The sequence below is a fragment of the Poecile atricapillus genome, chromosome 3 (genome assembly GCF_030490865.1).
Source record: "Poecile atricapillus isolate bPoeAtr1 chromosome 3, bPoeAtr1.hap1, whole genome shotgun sequence".
Classification (NCBI taxonomy): domain Eukaryota; kingdom Metazoa; phylum Chordata; class Aves; order Passeriformes; family Paridae; genus Poecile; species Poecile atricapillus.
In genome coordinates this window covers 106796687-106816571 of record NC_081251.1, presented here as the reverse complement: position 1 = coordinate 106816571, position 19885 = coordinate 106796687, and the positions used below count along the sequence as shown (strand labels likewise).

General features: G+C 43.5%; 1 protein-coding gene across 4 annotated transcripts in view; it reads left to right on the top strand.

Moving 5' to 3' along the window:
* Positions 1–19885, top strand: part of WDPCP (WD repeat containing planar cell polarity effector) — a 147911-nt gene that overhangs the window by 122327 nt on the left and 5699 nt on the right. For 2 of the 4 annotated variants that reach the window (XM_058834204.1, XM_058834205.1), the window contains exons 15-18: positions 10323–10458; positions 11738–11872; positions 16982–17076; positions 18585–18613. In XM_058834204.1, the coding sequence (XP_058690187.1) occupies positions 10323–10458; positions 11738–11872; positions 16982–17076; positions 18585–18613 (395 nt within the window). The remainder of the gene's footprint in view (positions 1–10322; positions 10459–11737; positions 11873–16981; positions 17077–18584; positions 18614–19885) is intronic. The other 2 variants (XM_058834207.1, XM_058834206.1) reach the window with 2 other exon arrangements.

Genomic DNA, 19885 nt, shown 5'->3' with positions numbered 1-19885 from the left:
CCAAGTTTTTCTTCATTAAAAGAAAAAGGAAAAAACCCTCCTTTTAATAGGTGTGTGCTTCACACTTTTCAAACTTCAATAGCATAGAATTTTTCATTTTGTCAAAAAGCTGATTTAATTTGCTGCTAGGTTAAATGTTAAAGGTTTCAGTTTTACATCCATGAATTCTCAAATTCAATTCAGTGCATTGCTTAAATTTCTAGCTGCAGTGCATTTAGCCTAATTGCTTTGGTAAGTTGGGTGCTTAGTAACTCCTACTTCTCTGAATTTTCGTCTTTAAAGGCGAGCAAAATAAGCCTGAGGGCCACAGGTGGGCTAGACTGCTCTTTGGGATTCACCTGTGGGGTCTTTGGAGATCTCTTCCAGTCTGACTGCATCCTCACACCATATCTGATGAGGCTGTTCTGCTGACAAGGGAGGGCATTTAAACACCTGTAGGTTTTAGCTATTTAAGCCCAAATCAGTTTTGAAGCAACAAGAAAGGCTGAACAAAATGGTTCAGATTTCAGTCAGCTGTCAACTAAATGTGTGCACTGGGCCTTTAAGTATTTGGCCAGACACATCTTGATTGCTTGGCTTTTGTTTTCACCCTTGGAAAGTCAGCTGGATAATGCCCTGTAGCCAAAGTCTATTCTGTGATGCTCTAAGTGGGCTGGGGATGCAGGCTGGGGGGAGTGTTTGTGGGGAGGGGGGGACTAGGTGAAGGGAGAATTAACCAAAACCAGAATTATATTCATGTATTTCCAAATTCTTGTGAGCCAAGGCATTTACAGTCATTTTCAATTTTCTTGCAATGTTAAATGTAAAAATCAAAGGGACATAAAATGATCCCAGCAATGCAGTCTTTAAGGTGGGCTCTTTTTGGGAACAAATCACAATGCAAACAGAGGTGATGGAAACAGTCAAGGAAACTTCCACCAATGGCACCCTCAGAGGCAAGCCCTGAGTGTTTAGTTTTTCCCTCTTTACAGTATTTTTAAGGCTTTGAGTTCTCACGCAACATGTATGTCATTAAATGGCTGATTCCTCTTTGCACACGTTGTTGCGATGGCCTGTGGCAACCTGAATTAATTGTTTCAGTAGTTGATGGTGGTTACTAGCCGTAATTATTATAATTTGCATTTATAAAAACTTCTTTCATCTAAGGATCTCGAAATGCTTTTGCACACATTTAATTAAGCTTCACAACATCCTGTGAGGTAAGTGTCAAGAGTGTTGTTATATCCATTTTTACACGAGTTTCTCCAAGAAAACAAGGTCAGTCTCTAACGTGACTGGTATTTGGTTCACATCACTTGCACAGGACAGGTAGCATGGCTGCAGGAATTAGGAATGCTGATCTGGGTCACTTTGCATCTCCCACATAGCTCTTGCTGCTGCCACACCGTGTGGACAAACATGTAAGCCATGGCAAACACAGTCAGAGCAGCCTTAGCCCCGATTTCCCATCTGAGGTGGCCCTTTCCCTCCCAGGAGCACTTGAGCAGCAGAAAAGTCTTGGAAAGAAAAAGAGATAAGCACTCAACACGATGCAGAAATGAAAACCCACCTTGAAAAGATCTGTTCTTTCCACAATTTTCTACCTTAGCATTTAAGCCTCTCTGCAGTCTGCACACAGCAAGACTTGCCTGCTTTAGCCAAAGCCAAGAAAGCAGCTGCAGGCAATGTAAAGTCACCCTTTAGCAGCCACTCGCCTGCTCCAAAAGAGGCTGCACACACTTCACCTCCACCCCCTACCCGCCTTAGATCCAACCCCATGGGCAATCAGCAATTCTGAGACCTAATAATCCTAGATTACCACTTGACAGATATTTAAAAGTGAGGATCAACCAAAGTAAAATAGACTCAGAACTTGGGGGACAGCAGTTTTCAAAAGCTCATTTCTTTTTCAAACATATGACTATGTTTAAATTGAACCTAGCTCTCTGTAAGGCCTGTTGATCACCATAACAGCCCTGAGGAAGATAAGTCTGCTTGCAAATTGGGTAAGGAGTCCTAGGCCATACCTTCATGAGTTCTTTACCATCCTCATCAATTTATGTTTACATAAATTATTTACATGTGGCAATGACCAGATTAACTATTTGGAAAGAACTCTACCTGTGGATGCGCTTATTCCAAAATAAAAGCCACTTTGCTTTTCTAAATTAAGTCCACTTACAGGTAGAGAGAGATTATTCTGGATAAGATGGAAAGTAATTTCATTCCCAAGTAGGCCATCGAGCAGAAATATTCTGAAATAGTCTGTCAAATTTCTCGTGTTGATGCTTTTTAAGGCACAGACAAAGTCACAGAGTTAACAACCAATTTTGTTTTCAATCCATTGTTTTCTTGGAGAGGGTGGCAGGAGTCAGAGATTCCTTTCAGTTCCCCTGGGTCAATGTACAGGATTTATTCTGGTCCATGTCTCTCTTGTGGAGGAAGGAATGCCTGGCATCCAGAGGAGAAGGTCTGGCACAAGAACATACATCATTTCGTTTTACTTGATGCTGTCAACTTAACTTTCATCAGAAATGGGACAGTCATTGGCCTAAGCCTGAATTTTCACTGAAGCTTTCTTCTGCTTTTCTTCTCCTCCAAATTTGTTCATGCCTGCTATGGCACAGAAAAGAAAAATATGGCAGCAACCATACTTGACATACATGACAGAACACAATGCCATGGCAATCCCAGCACCAGGCCCTCAGAGGGGTTTTTATTGCTGCTACCAGAAAGCTTTCAGAAACTTCAAATGAGTCTTTTTGGGGTATGTTTCTTAATTTGGAAGGGGGGAGGTAAAAATTCTCTTTGTGCTATCTCATATTGCAGAAGCAGACTTGATGGGTACTACATTATCCTTTTTGGACCTCAATCACTCCCAAAGATTCAAGATGAACTCTGCCTGCCCAGGCACCAGAGTCAGTGCCCCAGGGAATTTCTTCATATCTAAGGGATATGCAGGATGTGTACTCACATGCCCTTGCTGCCTCTCAGCTCCAGCTGTAGATGCAGTTTTGCTTTAGGAACCTGTACCTCCAGTATTGCAATATCTTTTTCAGTCTCTGTCATCAAGAGTTTAAATACAGTTCAGATCAGTGTTAGTGGCCCAGCTCCAAATGAGGAGAATTGCTGCAATTCGTTATCTTGACAAATTAACTGGTCTGAGGCAATTCCTTTTTGAGGGAGATGCAATTACCTAACTCTTGAACTCTAGCCTTGCTCCAATGCTATGGCATCGTTATGCACCTGCTCAAAAAGTGTGGATACTACTTTCCCATCCATAAATACAACTCCTGCACTAGGAGCTAGTTAAAAAAAAAAAGGCTTTCTGAGGTGCCAAGGTGGGTGGTTGCACAGGGGAGGGAGGACAATATGGGAAATGCAGGGTCCTTGTCACCAAACCACGAGAGAAGGGGCTGGCACAGAGAGTTTTATCAGAGAAACACATCACCACTTGTCCCATCCTCTGTTTTGAGTCCAGCTTCCTGATCCAAAGGAAGAAGGCAGCTTTCCTGCTCCCAATCCACCACATGGGAAAGAGTAGCCCATTCAGATCTAAACCAGATTTTTTGGGGGGAAAAAAAAAAAAAATTGAAGGTGTTTTCTCCCTGAGGTTTAGGCAAAAATTATTATTTCAATAATTCAGTCTTTATATCACTGGTGGAAAATGGGTTGCCATCAGCATTCCACTCCTGATGTGGACAGGAGAGTACTCCTGGGAAGGCAGAGTGACCTCCAGCCTTGCCCTCACCTCCCAGCCTGCAGGACCAGCTCCCTTCTGCCTTTTCTACCAAGCAATGAAAATGCATCCACAGTTACACATTGTTCTTCCAAGCCAACGTGGGCAGATGCACTTCTCATCCTATTCCCTGTGGAAAGCAACTCCTTTTGCCCCTCAGCCATAGCTCACCTGTGGGCATCATCTTTCCTTGTAAAAGAGCTCCCAGATGCTGAAGGATATCCCTTAATCATGCATTTGAACCACTGCCTTTTGGAAACTGTTTAGAATAAAGCTGTCCGGCAGAAGGCTTGTGTTTGCCTAGAGCCTCTTTGTATGGACTTGGTGGCTGGGAGTTTCCTTGAGCTCCTCTTTGAACTCCAAGCCTTCAGCATCCAAAACATTTAACCCTCAATTTCTTTTCTGCTTTATCAGTTTGGCCAGCTTCCAGCTGGCAGCATTCATTTGCAGGCTCCCATTCTGCATCTCGTGTTTGCAGATTTGTCTTTTTCAATTAACCCCTTGAAATGGTTTTCTTCTCCCTGGAGCCTACCTGCCTCCGGTCTGGCCGGCACTTCTCCCTGCTCTGGATGCCTGAAGGGCAAGAAGCCAGGAGTGGAGGAGCTGGGTCCCTGAGCTGGAAGTGCCAAGCAGAGGGTGTGCCCCATGCACAGGCGTCACGGAGAGCAGCTGAAGGAACACGCAGGTTCGGCAGTGCCGGCTTTGCCCGTTGTGGGTTGGGGCTTGCAATGCCAGAGGCGCTTTTGCCTATGTGGAGTCTCTGGAGCATCACTTATGAATAATGAGACCTTCCCTGAATGCTTTCGCTGGGATGCTCGGAAGCATGCGCCCACATTTCCACTGCTGCAGCTTTCACCCCAAACAATGGGAATGTCTCCGCTCACCAGCAGCTTTTCCACAGCTTTGTTTTAGAGCAGCTATTCCTACAGAGTCACCTAAAATTAAAAAAAAAAGAAGGGGGAAAAAAAAAAAAGAAAAAAACAACAAAAAATGAAAAATAAAGACCGTGCCTAAAGCATCACTTACCAAACAAAGACACTGCCTAGTCACCAGGACTGTCCTCCCTCCTGTGCCTGCTGTAATTGCTGAGCAGCAGCAGCCGTAGGTTGCTCATCCTGGTGCTCCAGCTGGTTCACAGGCATCCACAGGGAGGGGAGAACCACTCACCACTGCCAGGACTGCCCGGCAAACTTCACACGGGCTGGGAACCCCGATAACATCTAGAGGTGCACTATCTCTATTGCTGGGACACCAGTCAAGCCTTTGAAGTGAGACAGCCTGGAATTGAAACAAATCCTTGGTTGTTCAGTCTCTTCCAGCTGGAGACTCATCATGGCTTGGTACTACCACATCTGGGTCACCCTATAAGACACACCTTCTTTTTTTAAAAAAATTAATTAATATTGGCACTGCTGGGGTAGATCCTAAGAAACCTGACTACTTTAGTCTCCTGGGAGATATAAAATTAACCATTCAGGCAGTATAGTGGTTAGCTTAATTTTGTGTATGATTAGAGCAAATGAGTAGTAGAGATGGAAATCTCAGCCAATGGTAGTAAAGACAGCATTTCCATTTGCAGAAAGTTTTAATACCAGGTTTCACAGAGAGCTGCAGAAAACTGCTAAGTGAAGTATAACTGTCTACACTACAAAAAAAAACCCAATACAAAACAAACAAACAAAAAACCCCACAAAAAACCCAAAACAAAACAACACTAAAAAAACCCCAAACAACAAAAAACCAACCAAAGCAGTTGTTTATAAATGCTATCTACTTATTAATTTTATCACAAAACGTTTATATTAATTCTTAAATTTCCTGCCACATCCACTGAAACAGTTTTACTGCTGCTAATACCCCTACCACGCAACTAGGGAAATAATGATATGTTATGCTACTTTTAAAGATTGATTCTACTAGAAGTGATTGAAGTGCCTCATCTTCTCAGGCATCAAAATGTTAAACAACAGAACTGTGAGATATTCAGATTTAATTTCAGGAATAATTCTATCCAGCTCTCTAAACAGTAACAGCTGTTCTCCATGAGTTTTAGAAGTACTATAAAACCAATATTTTTACCAATTTTTATTTGTCAAATGCAAATATTTCAGCCTTGGGAATTAACAAAGCAACACAAAAACAATCTAAAATGAAAATTCATGGAAAACGAGCCCAGAAGAAGCAAAGAAGTTTAGAGTTACATTTTTCTACACTCACAAATAAAGCTCTATGGTTTCCCTACAGGAATTTGTTGAAATGAAATAATTTTATTGGAACATGTTTATTTAGAAAGGCGTTTTCAGGAGAAAGCCAGAAAAAAGAGCTGACCACACTCAAATCAGCAATGGAAGTTCCCACTGATTTGATACCAGGAGAATTTGATGCAGTGGCTTTAAAAATAGCTTAATGTAGTTTGAGAAAACTTGGGATAGCATTAAATTACCACAGCTTGATAATGTGTAAAATCATGCTCAATCTGATGCCTTCGGCAGCAGTTGCTAGCCTTTAAAAAAATCCCTAAAGCCTCATAAAATCATGAGAGCTTGAATTCAACAGGTAAAAATAACCACTTAAATTAAAAAAACAAAAAAAACTAAAAAACCCCAAGAGTTACTGCATAACAAAAGGGGATATGAACTTATTTACATAGAATTAGCTATTCAACTAAAAAAAAAATTGAATTTGTTTAAAAGCTTAAAAGAAAAAAAGTGTGATTGTTAGTTAACTCTGCTGTTTTATAGCACTCACTTGAATTAACTATTTGCATTTCTTCAGACCCTTGATTTGTTTCTCTTGGAAAAACGTTACTCTTTACCTCTCTTAGTAAAACAGCAATGTGGCTGAAGTCTGTGTGGTTCGCTGGGAGTTCATTGGGATATATTTGCAATTCCTGAAGCAAGAGAATGATATTTTATCTTTAGAAGGAGTTACATTTTTTGAACTTATTGAATTTTTCAGAGATCAGCATGAAGAGTTCTGATTAAATGCTTGCTTCAGCGTTTTAAAGGCTTCTTGTGTCCCTGTTGCCTAAGGAGGTCGTACACGAGGATTGCTCTGTAAACATCAGATTGTACAGAATTGGCTCTGAGCACCATGCCAGGCACACAAAGAGGAAGTCAAATGGCTTATCTCTCACTTATCAACCAGTTTATTTTTCACGCCCAAAAAAAGGCTGCTACAAGAGCAGCTGCTACTTTGTAAATAATTTAATGGCTGCTGTTAAGTAGAGCTGTCAATTTTGCAAACAATATTAAAAGGAGATTTTCGTTTTACCACGGATTTGCACGTTTTGAAATGCATTTTCATCCCTGAAAGTCCAGTGCAGGATCCTGGAGAATGGAAACAGCTTCCGATTTGCAGACACAGATTCAAAAGAGAATAGATATGGTTAAATAATGACAGATGTGTGAGCAGGCAAGGTGTGATATCTCATCACCTGCAAGCATTACCTAGAGAGCATCCTGCTCATTAAAGCATAGGAGAACTTTCAGTGGACTTGTAAAGAAAGATATTTGGCTCTTTCAGACAGGTGTCAGATGTAGCAATAGCAGTTACCACTGAATTCTGGAAATGTAGAATATGCATTGTATCATTGTATGGTTGGGATCCCAATATTGGTCAAGACTAGTGGGATTTTTTTAAAGAATTTTAGCACAAAAGGTTCATATTATTACATCTAATAAATTACTTTAATGATGAGACCACAACATTAGCACAATACCAACTCTCAGATTTTTGAAATTCAAATTCAGATTGAAATCCCCAGACCTTATCATGTTAAGCAAATAATAGTTTAGAATTTAAACAGCCTTATTATGCAATAAGGCAAAGGAATATCTGCGATTGGCTGCATATAAAATCTTAAGTGAAACTTACGATCTCTCCAGTGCTAGTGCAAAGTCAGGTCTCTCTCAAGCACCAAACCCTAGCCAGAGCCCTCATGATAGATGTGAGGACCACCACCCTCTCCCAGCTCTGTGGCATTGTTGCCAAAATCCTTCCCTAATTGAAAGTGGGGTATGTTGCCTCTAGTTTGGGAAGAGCTGTGTTGTTTAAAGAGTGTTCCTTGCACATTTGTTCTTCCTGCTTTAGTATGTCTCACGGGGAGCAGAGTCCATGTCCCACAACAAAAACATTTATTTCTTTACTCTGTAGTTCATATCTGATGGTTTTGTGGCTTTTAACCACTCCTGGCATCCACACTGCAGCTGTATCCCCAGACCACAATAGGTTCAATGCTCATAACTTGAGGTCAGTTCCAGATATTTATTTTAGATATGAAAGTGCAAAGAAATCTATTTACACTCCTGTGGGTAAGAACCCTGATCTTCCCCTGGTTTTGTGCCTGCAGATGAGACTGCTCTGTTTTCCATGAGGCTCCCATGGATCCAGTAGCATTATTTAAGGTGTGCCTGTGCTACATCCACAGCATAAAATATCAGAGTCACTGGCCATGCTATAATTAATTGCTCATAGCATTCATATATTAGAAATATGGCACACAAGGACTCTATACATCCAAATTATAGCCCACTCCACATTAAAAAGCTGCTGGGTACCACCTGGAGCACGTGCATGTCACACTGAAGTGACTGGTGTGAGAACTGGGATTTACTCAGCGCTCATTCTCAGCAGAGACAAGAAAACACAGATCAGTCATGTGATGGAAGGAGATCAAGAAAAAGTTGACCCAATTCTGATTTGTTTCTTTTCTTAATATGCACTTCCCTTTCAGCATCTCTCAGGGTTTTATGTTCCGAAATGTTCCCACTCCTTGGAGCTGGGTTAGCCTCAGGAGAGGTGGCTCAGGAGAAGTCATGGACAGCATATATTGGTGAAAGTTTGTAGCTTTAAGGAGGTAAGTTGTGTAGGCCTTAGATGTTACTGAGTAAGTGGAAAAAGAAAAAAAGAGAAAAGAAAAATTAATTACAGATGCTTGACTCACACCATACATCTGAGCTTTGACATTTTGCAAATTCAAAGGTTTAACATTTTGTTTCTTCACAAACTCTGGCCAAGTGAAGAGGGAGGGTCTTCAGGACCAAAGACTCAGTTCCAGGTGGGAGCACAGCAGTGAGAGCTGTGTCAAAGTTTATGGCACAAGACCTGCAGTGGATCTTGCCTAATTATTTTTTTTCCCATCAGCAGGAATTTTGTCTAAGCCCTTTCCCAGAGCTCCTCATGGATATGAAAAGCAGCTTCTCACAAACCTTTATAAGTTCTCAATACTGTTCCTCTCCTTCTCTTGGCTTCTCATTCTGCAAGGCTCCAAGAAGAGATCTCCAGAGAAACCTCCCTTGCTTGCCCTGGATTTGAGTTTCTGAGATGTAAAGCATTGCCCGTACATTTGTTTTCTCCTCTGCTTTTATTTCTCTTTGGATTTTTTTGTTCAAGATGGAGGAGAAATTGCACCAGTTCTGGTTTAGCACCTTTATTTATTGTAGTGTGGTGTGTGTGCTTGAGGTGCGCTGCCTTCAACCGAGTTGGCCATTTTCAACCATTCCCCACATTGCTCCGCAGGTGGGAACCAGCAGCGCAGACAGCATCAGCTACCTGGGAAAGCCAAACCTTGCCACACTTCACCCTCCCTCACACCACAGATGCCAGTAATATTTAGGTGGCATGAAGAGTAGGAATAGTCCACAGCAATCCCACGGTGCTGGATTTTTAGGATTTGGAGGTTCAGAGACGCTTACGAGGAGATTTGCCCTCCTAAGCCAGCGAGCGTTCTGGGTGTCCAGATGAAATGTAAACCAACAGCGTGACCAGGGTGTTACATCCTCCCCACTGCCCACAGTGCCACCATGGGTATCATGCAGATTAGCTTACATAGGATCCAAGAAGGCAGAGAACAAGGGGAGAAGAACAGGATTAGAAGGAGAAAAAATGCAAAAGGGTCTTACGATTTTGAGAGAAATCTTTTTAAAGTCTTTATCTGTAACAGGATTTTATTTTTCCTTAATCCAAACTCTGCTAGCCTGTGGTTTGATTAAATTTATTTATATAAGTCTCAGAATATGCGATTCCTCTATATTTTTAAGTAGTTCAGATATTTTTAAACCATTTCTTTTACCACAATGCTCAGACTGGAACTTGTGAATTGGATGCCCATGCTTCACCTACTGAAGGCTTCAGGTCTTGATTGTGAACCAAAATATTTTAAAACAGAGCTAAGGGAAGCCTTTATTTTTAAAGGAGGGAGTTACACCCACCCCTCTGAGGAAGTAGTCCAATTGATAAGACTTTGATCCCAATGGCATCAGGGAAATGCTCATGCAGCAGCCTTTGGCAGCCAGCTGGACCTTCTGTAGGTGACAATTTAGAGAAGGCATTTCCTCCTTGCTAACTACAGCCAATACACAGTCTCTGTCTTTCAAAAACTCTTGGACCTGTTTCTTGTTGCTGGTCATTGGCTCCTTGGCCTCCTTTTCAAGGGAAAAGCCAAGGGTGAAAGCTGTGGAAGCATCTGGGTTTCCATTCAGTTTGATCCCTTGCAAGAGAGGACACCGTTGTCCTTACGGGCATCCAAGGCAAACAGTTGGCAGCTTGGTTGGTACTTTCAGATGAAGTAAGTGTGATAACATATCCTGATTCATCTTCACAGAACTTCTGGGGCAGTCAGATGAAGAGGACCCATCTTGTGAAGCATTCGCTGACCAATCTCCAGAGCGGGGAGGAGGGTGCAACCTGCCTGCTCCTGGCCCTGCTGACAGACCACCAGCACAGAGCTGCTCCCACAGGTGAGTTCTGAATTATTTCAAAATGTATGTTTGATATTCTGAACCTTCCTGACAACTGCAGTTGTTGTCTGCTTCGTGATTGTAAGCACAATAAAACATGAACACACTAAGAACTTAAGAAAAACCTGGAAGCCCAGAGGGCACAGGATAGACACAAAGAAATCCCCAGAAACATAGACAATTTGCAAGCTTTTAACACACACTAGAGCAGCCATTTTCAAACTAAATCATCTGGGCAAAGGCAGCCTTGCTTGTTGAATGTGGAGAAAAGAGAAATACAGCAATGGAAACACAGCAAATTAACAGTTGCAGGTGGTGAACAGAACTTTTGAAAACCTGACATGATCTTTACACATTTCTGTAAGCACATCACTAGCCTGTAATCAAAATCCCTGGGAAGATCTTTTGAGAGTGCCCTTCTTCAGAAGCTGATTAACACCTTGAACCTAGCTATGAGAGAAACAACAGTTCTGATAACTGGGATTTTTTTCCAGTGCTTTCTTTGCTGGTGGCCCTGCACACCACCTTGCAAGGGATAGGAAATTAAAAAGAAACAGCACTTCTGCAAAGATTCAAAAAGCATTTGTTTTTGTTATTTTCCTTTGTGCATTCTTGATAGAAAAGAAAAAAAACAGTTATTTGTTCCCAGTGAGTATATAAACTTATGTAGACTTATTTTTATTTTCTATGCCTACTGTCTGTAGGAATGTTTTTAGTAAATCTGGTGAGTATGACATTGAAGTTCCACATTGCATTCATCCCAGCTGTTTGTACATAACTGTGCTGAACACACAGTTCATGTGGGCAAAACACACATCTCCTTCTCTTTCTGGAAATCTGTATGTTAACTAGTTTTCTGGCTCCCCTGACATGGGGACATTGAGCTTTTTCAGTATCCAGTGTTAAATTCACTTTACCAACTGCACCCCACTAGTGAAGTATTTATTTTATGCATTGCCTACAACTTTTAGGATACGGGACATGCTCTAAAGCTTTCAGAGCTATCTAATGGGTTTGGAGGTGGGCCTGACTTTAAAAATACTGTGCACAGTTATTCCTTCTTAACTTTTGGGATGAAGATACCACTATACTGATAGGGGCAAGTTATAGAGACAGTCTCAATGCTGGAGGCTGGAGGCTCCAGAGGGTTCTCCAAGTGCTCCAATAAAAGGAGCTCCTTTAGCAGCGCACCAGAGCTGAGGCTGATCCCAACACGCCTCTGATCCCAAGGTATAAACACACTGTCCTCCCTCCCTTCTGCTCACCTTTTCCCTTTCAGAGGTTGCTATGACTCACACATCTCTGGCAGTCCCGCGTCTGCCTTCGTCAGGCGTCTCGGGAGAGAGGCTGAGAGCTCAACTTTGCCCCGACTCCTGGGCTCCCCACCTGACCACTTTTGCCTGCGCCTTCCCAGGTGGGTCACCATAAGTTGCTGAGCCTCAGGAGTGGTTCCTTGTAATCACCAGAGCTGCATAAATGGCTGGGATTTCCCAAGGCTTTTGGTTGGAGAGCATAAAGCAAGCTCCCACCCGTACACCAGCTCCTCCACCTGCGGACACCCGGAGATACCGCTGACCTCCACCAGGAGAGGCCGGAGATTTTGGTGGCCGCTTACAATGCTATGGAAGAAAACTTCTCACGGCTCTCCTGGCTGGCCACAGCTGCTTGAAGCCTGCCAACAAGAGTTTAGGTTTCGAAGGCACTCCCTGTGACAACACCAGCCAGCAGGGAAGGTCACCTGCTGAGGCACAGGTGACTCCAACAACTTCTCCCCTGTGCTTAAAAAAAGCCACAGATGGTTACAAGCACCCAGCTGTGGCTTGGTTTGCCTTCAGTTTCACAGAGCTGCTCCTCTACAATGCATCTGTCTGCATCAGACTTCTTCATGTAAAGAAATCTCTATAAAAACCAGGAAATTTTAGTGTTTGGACCCTACATAAATAGGGCTGTTCTCTGTTCTGCAGTCATTGCAGTGGTTCATCTCTCTGTCCCAGATACTCCAGCATTACCAGAGACTTCTGGGTTTGTAATTGGCTTCTTCTGGGTAGCAGTGGTTCTTCAAGTTCCTGTGAGAGACCACACCATGCCTTTGCAGTTGTTCAGCAAGAGTATCCAATGGTTGTTCTTTCTTCTTTCAGAGTCTCTTGTTACCTGCCTTGGCTTTACATCTTTGTACCGGCTACTCACACCAATTACTACATTACTGCATTTCTAACACAAACACCCCTGTCCCAGATGCTGTCTCAAATCTGCATTTCACTCCGCTTTCTGGAAGCTCATCTCCAGCACATTTTTCTTTCTTCCTTGTATTTCAGCTCTTGGGACAGCTGAGGCATATCTCATGAGTTACATCTAGGCAGAAGTTGCAAGCAAGGGCCCTGTGAAGACTAGCAGAAGACACATTTCACTTGCCTAATAAACCTTGTTTCTGATGCCCTTCAGGGAGTCTGACATCTCCATATGTGTTACTGAAGCCCAGTTTTCAGGCTGTGTGATTAAAAAATCACTTCAACTAACTCTTCACATCATCATCTCCTTTGCTTAACCAGGAAAGCCATAATCTGGGATGAAGACAGGGACAGAAAATGGAAGAAAAGGCTAGAAACAACATAATCATTCATAAAACAATCTCAAGGGTTTATTTCTCTAAGAACTTATTCTTGATTTAACTCCATGATGTTTTATGGAAGCTGCAGTGGTGTTGCTGCCAGTGGAGAGCTGTTGTCAGCTTTCTGAGCCATACACACAGACACACAAAGTTATGGGCAGTAAAGATTTCAGGACAACATTCCAGAAAGCAGCATTTCATTTGCTGCCTGATTTCTTTAACATGAAAAGAACAGTTAAACACTACCAACAATGCACAGTCCAGGGAATAATTTTATAAGATAAAGATCTCACCTCTGGCTTACATTTGGCATTGACCATTGCCTTCTCTCTTTCCAAGTGCCAGCTATGTTTTAGCCTGGAAGTTCATGTCCTCCCATTATTCTTATTATCTGTTTATGAAAACATTTTGATCAGCATAACCCTGCAGCAGACCCGGTACTTGAGGAGAATATTTTGGATGCTGTTGTTCAGAGGACCAAGGTAGCATGCTGATTCTCTCAGCCACACAAAGGAGCTGATCAGCTGCCTGTGAGACTGCTTATTTCTGGGTGAGTCAACCAGTGAGTGCCTGTGACCATGTCAGAGTCTGGCACCAGAGTCACACAGAGCTGTGACTGCACTCACGCCTCTGCCACTGCTATTTGATAGCTGCAGTGTGGGTTTCCTCCCCATCAGTGTGTCATCCTCTTTCCTTACCATAATGTGTTGTGGGCTTAAATATCTTCCATTTGTTGGCAGTGTCAGGACGTATTTGAAGCTATGTTGGAGGGGTTTTTCACTCATTATCCATCTACCTAGTCCCCATCCCCCAAACCAGAACTACTCCCATTTTAATTAGGCTATCTATTATTTTAATACAAGTTATTAGGATAGAAGGCAAAAGTGTTTATCATCACAGTGATTTTTATCATAAAACTTTATTGTTGATTATGTTCTTAAATATACACACATTCCTACTTCTTTACTAAGTTTTTATTTAAGCTCATGTTTGTATATTTTGAACTGGTAGCATCACTGGCCAAACCTTAGGAAGTTCTAACAGCATCTTTCAGACCTGTATGTTGATTATTAGATCAGCATAGAGGGAGAGAATTATAGTTATCCCACAGCATCCCCTTTTCTGTGTCACATAAAAAACAACAATAAATTGATTTCTTACTCCTACTTGACTGTTCTGTGCAATTAAAGTAATAATTCATCACTGCTGTGGCTTCCACCTTTTCCAAAAGTCCTTTTTAACCAGGAAGCAAACCAAATCTTAAAATAGCAGAAATACAGGTTGAGGAATAACGTCTGCCAGGTCCAGGTGAATCCTACCAGCTGCTCTATCTGCCTGAGCAGTTTTCAGTTCCAAATTAACTCTATTAATAGGTGTGATGCAGGGATGTGGCAATGTAGCAGAGGAAATTCATGTCAGAAGTGGGACCCAGCAGCTCAGCTGGATCCAGTGCTGTTCCTGCCTGGTTGCTGCAGCCTTCCCTCTCTTTCCCTCTCTTTCCCTCTCTTTCCTTCTCTTCCTTCTCATTCTTCACCACTGCTCAGCCCAGGAGCTTCACGTGCCTCGAGAATGCAACAGCAGGCAGATATAGATGGCTTTGTGCAAAGTTGCACTCTCAATTTCTACATCTATAAAACTGAGATAATACATTACCAAATTCAGAGGGGCAAATTAATCAGTCAGTGTGCAATCTGCACCTTGAAAATACAAAATTAACTCTTCTTAGACCGTAAGTGCTCAAGATGCATCAAGGTGTGCTCCATGGCCTCTTGATTCCAGACAAAGGTCCTCTTGATTAAATTAGGTTGCTAATGTATTAACGCATTAGCACACTTGAAGAAAGAAAAGTTTGAAAAAGCAATTTGGCTTCATCACATGAACGGCGTGTATACTTAATGGAAATTTTTCCAGCATTCACAAAACAAAGAAAAAATCAATAAAATGTCTGCCAACTGTTCCACTGAAAACATTTTATAATCTATAGCACCGAGACTCCTGAGCCAAGATAAACCAGCATTGCTGACAGAAAATACTGACAATTATTTTACATTGATTCAACTTGGCCCAGCCCAGACTGACCTTGTTTATTCATCTCAGTCTCTTAATTCATATTAACTTGGCATCAAAATGGGACATGTGGCATGTGTGCTGAAGACCCATTTCTGTATCTTAGACTCAGATAAATGTAGTGCATTGAGTACTTCCAGTGCCTTGAGCTCTTAGGTAGATTTATATGCATTAGACTGAACTGGTTAAGTTCCTTTTATCCCTGCTGGGCTTTTCATGTCTGTTGACTGTAAAACTAGAAGCTCAGTAGAGGTAACATCTTCTTCTAAGCCTTCGGATATACATGAAATCCTCCCAGTACTGGTCAATTTTAAAGACACATCCAAAGAGGATGGAGGGTTTTAAGCTCTTTTAAAATATAAAAATAGAAGGGTTATGGCAATTTGGCAGCCAAAAAAGCAATTTGCGGGTCTCGGCAGAATCCGAGGCTGTGTGTAAGAAAGCTGATCAAGACACTACGGAGGAGATAATGGGGTCGAAGAGCAGAAGAATCCCCCCGCTTTTACAACCAGCATAATCTGGTCTCCAATGAAGTTTCTTAGTTTCTTATACTGAACCAATAAAGCTTAGTGTGATGGGAGAGTTGCATTACTGCAGCTTATAACTGTCTCGAGAAAGCTGATGAGGAGAGGTGATTTTAGTTGCTTTACATGTGCCCAGCTGCTTGCATAGCTGTCTTCCGGCTGGTAGTGGGAAAACAAAGGCACAGGGAAAATCTCAGCTTTTTCTTTAATTATTTATGTTCTTAGCAGTAATAAAGGGCTTTTTATGCCTGGAATGTATTATTTGTATTATCAAAGCTGAGTGAGGTTTTGCACTGTGGCAGTGAAGAAATTGGGTGCTGCACAAAAGCATTTTTATTCTCAGAGCTACACCGCTGTCGTACCTGAAAGCCACCCTTGAGTACAACACTACTTGAGTTAGACATGACTGCATCCACAGAGGAGGAAAAGCTACCCAAACGATGAGAATCCTCCCAAAAGAGTTCCCAGTTGGCCTGGCATTGGATGTTTAGTTTATTTTCTCTACTTGACTCATTCTTGATGAAAGCAATGCTCCCTTGGACTTCACCAAGCACTTGGCAGGTTGTGGATGGCAGGACGAGCGGCGAGTCAGCAAGCCAAGATGGCACAATGTGGCCCCCAGGTTTCCAGGTTTCCAGTTCAACAGCACTGGGAATGGATTTCCTTTCCACATGCCTGTGTAAGCAGAGATTAATGATGACTGAAGAAACTAAGACTAGCAAAACCCAGAAAAAACCTACAAAAAAAACCAACCTACAAAAAAACCAAACCAAAACAGACAAAAAACAAAACAAAAAAAATCCATCTGCATTTTCCATAGCACATAGCTGATGCTTTCCTCCTTGCACCTCCTTCACAACTTGGATTTCAGTGATGCAAGTGGTGTAGGGACAAAAATTTCAGAAAATCAGTGCTGTATTTTGGGTCTGATACCCTCCTCTCCTGGCATCTGCCCAAATTCCTCCGTGCAGGGCTGCCAGCAGTGCCTGGTGCCTGCTATGTGTGTTGCACATCCCCAGCCTGTCCTGCTTAACAAAACTGTAATTACTCAAAAAACCACCAGCTTTATACCTCATCTTTGAATGACAGGACAGTGCTGGAGGGACTGCACGGCCAAATGAGCGATCCTAGTGACACTCAGTCAACAAACCTACTGGCATATGAGAGAAAGGAGCTGCAGTTTGTAGCCAGGAAATTACACAGGCTGCTGTATACTTGAAAAGATAGAAAACAAACAGAAGAGCTTAGCTCTGCTCTGCAGTGTCTCCCCAGCTCTGCAGTCATTTCTCCCTCCCTTTCAATCACCTCTGTTTTGTTTTCCAAGACCCACCAGCCGCAGACAGGCAGAGGACACTGAGCCTGGAGCGGATGCCCACACCACCTCCCTGATCAAGAAAACCTTTTCCAGCAGCCAGGAGGGTAAGTGAACAAGTCTCTTTCAAATATGCACAGGGGGATGAAGCTAGAGATATTGGTAATTTATATATTGAAAATTCATTTGGGTCCAGGAGAAAAAACAAGGCATTGCAGCGTGAGCTTGGTTTGTGCGTTCCTAGCAGGGAAAGGCAGGAGGACTCAGATCCTGGCTCATGGAAAGCAGAATAAGTCAACCAATCACCTGAATCTCCTTATCTTGCAGCAGTATCCCTGATTTAGCACGAACAGGCAGGGTTTGTTAGTCCCAGCTGTTGTGGCTCTGTTCCCCTGTGCAGGAGCCAGCAGCAGCAGAGCCTCCCCGCTTCCATGGCTGGGGAAGCAGCAGCGCACGCGGCTCCTGCGGGGCTCTGGAGGAAGCGAAGGCGGCTGCCTTGCTTCGGCAGCGCTTGGCATTGCCATCACATCTGAGCCCAGGCAGTGCAGAAGTCCAGCAGAGGAGCAGACCAGCACGAGAAGGTCATGGTTAAAGAGCTGTCCCGTGAAGGCAGCCAGGCAGGGATAGGTCAGAGTGTTTGCACAAGGGGCGAGACAAGGATTTTTATCTCCTGCCCTGTCCGGGTGTCCCATGGCTGTACTGACAGGTAGGTAGGAACGGAGCCAGTCTCCAGGCACGGGGAGGCCAGGTGGTTCCTATGGCCACAGCCGAAAGGGATCATTTGAAACAAGCCAGTTATGGATACACTTCCACCTTGCACTGAAGCTGAACCAGCAGCTTGCCATCGCCACAATGGGATAGTCCTGCTTCCCACAGTCTCAGGACCATGCAGGGAGCTGACAGCACATTAACCCAACCCAAAAAAGCTATTAAAAAGTTTTCTTTCCCGTGGGCTTTTGTCCATCCCATGAATCATCCCAAGGCACCACAGTGTGCCCTGCGTGGGGATCAGAAGACACCACAGACAGCACCAAGCAAGGGGCAGAAGGACACTGCCTGCTGCAGGACTTCTTTTTGATGTTGGCAGCTGTTAACTGGGCTCAAGCTGTAACAGGAAGCCTCAGCCTGAAGCAGCTCCTGCAGCAACCTGGCAGCACACAGCTCTCCCAAGACAGGAGGTGAGCACTCAGGCAGGCAGCCCGTGCTGAGCCCCACCACCCCAGGGCTCCCCCACTGCAGGGAGAGGTGTCCTGCAGCCAGGACTGTCCCAGTCTGCCCATCCCAGTCCTGCTGCAGCTCTCCACCGAGCTGGGAGTACATGGGATCCCTGATCTGCTGGTGGCCTTGCATCTCCACACTGCCTCATCCACAAAAACCATGGTTGCTTTAACTTGTTGTGGTGTTTGAGGGAATATACATATCCTACGTGTACAGACTTGTATAAGCAATATATTAAGTATTTTAACTCATCCATTGAATAACATGATATGAAATAGCTTTGTTTTATCAAAAAAGTGAAAGTTACCCAATACCTCTGTTTGTTTGGGTTTTTCAGTGAGTTAAATGGACTGTAAATAACATAGTGGGTGTTTTTGTTGTTTTTGTTTTTTTTAAGGAAATATGAGAGCCATTCCTTCAGAGCAGGTAACCCATTTCTGATTTATTATTTTATTTCTGCTTATTATTATTTACTCTAGTTTGAAGCTTCCTGAAACTCCCCAAGCCTGTCCCTGCAAGCTGTCTGCCTGCAGGGCTCTTGCTGGAATTGGTAGAAATGCTCCCGTACGGTTCTGCTAGAGTAGAGCTTCACCTGCTGCTTTGTACTGAGCACAGCACGTGAAAGTCTCATCCTCCTTCCACGTTTATCTTACATGAGCTAACCAGCACTCGGATTGGCACTTCCAAGAGGAAGATTGCAGGGAAAAGGAGTGAGATGCTACCCCATGGTTTCATTATAACTTGGATTTAACTGCGAGGTGCTGCCAGTAGAGGTGGTCCATCCCTTCTCACACTGCCGGCCTCCAGGCCCATGTCCCCTCTCCCACACTGGCTCCCACCTCCAGCCTGCAGGAAACCCACTGAGGGGAGAGGAGGAGACTTCCCTGTGGGCAGGAAAACCCTACCCTGCCCCTCATGTCCTTCATCTGCCACGGGGACATTCCCTCCTGGCCTGGTTTGGGATGCTGGGTGGCTGGGAGTCAGTGGGGTGCAGACAGAGTGCAGATATAGGGCGAGCCTCTCTCCAGAGCGGATGAGTCAGCAGCACGCAGCACAAACACGCTTCCTCAGCTCTACTTTGAAGGAAAAACTAAAGTAAAATATAACAAATTATAAATCTCATGGCAGCAAGGATGAAGGCAAAAGAGTGACTGTGTTTTAGCCTCCTCCCAATTACAATTCCTCTTTAAACTTCTATTTTTGAGGCCAAAGTATTCAGTGTTTGGCCTCAGTGCAAACAGATCATTAAAAAAAAAAAAAAAAAAAAAGAAAGGGAACACTTCAACCTCCCAGCAGAGCAGGATGGCACTTATTTATTTCTTTCATTACAAAACCAGCCTGTGCCAAGTAAAATTGTGCTCTAAGAGCTGTTCTACCAGTCCTGAAGCACTGAGGAAGAACACACAGCGGCCCCACCTCTGCAGCTTCCTGCAGGCCCCTGTGCATTTGCACTGGGTGGAGGATGGGCACCAGGTGCCAGGGTTCACCATATCAGGGTCACACCAGAGGGAAATCCTCATCCCACAGGACCTCTTCATGGCCTTTGGATGATTTTGGTGGCCTCAGGACACAGAGTGAAGTAAAGCACAGCAGCACTGGTGGTCTGGAGACATTGGTGGGATCCCTGGGTTTGCAGCTGGGTTAGCCAGCAGTTAACTGTTCCTTCCCCAAGCCCTGTGGAAGATCTCCTTTCCTTCA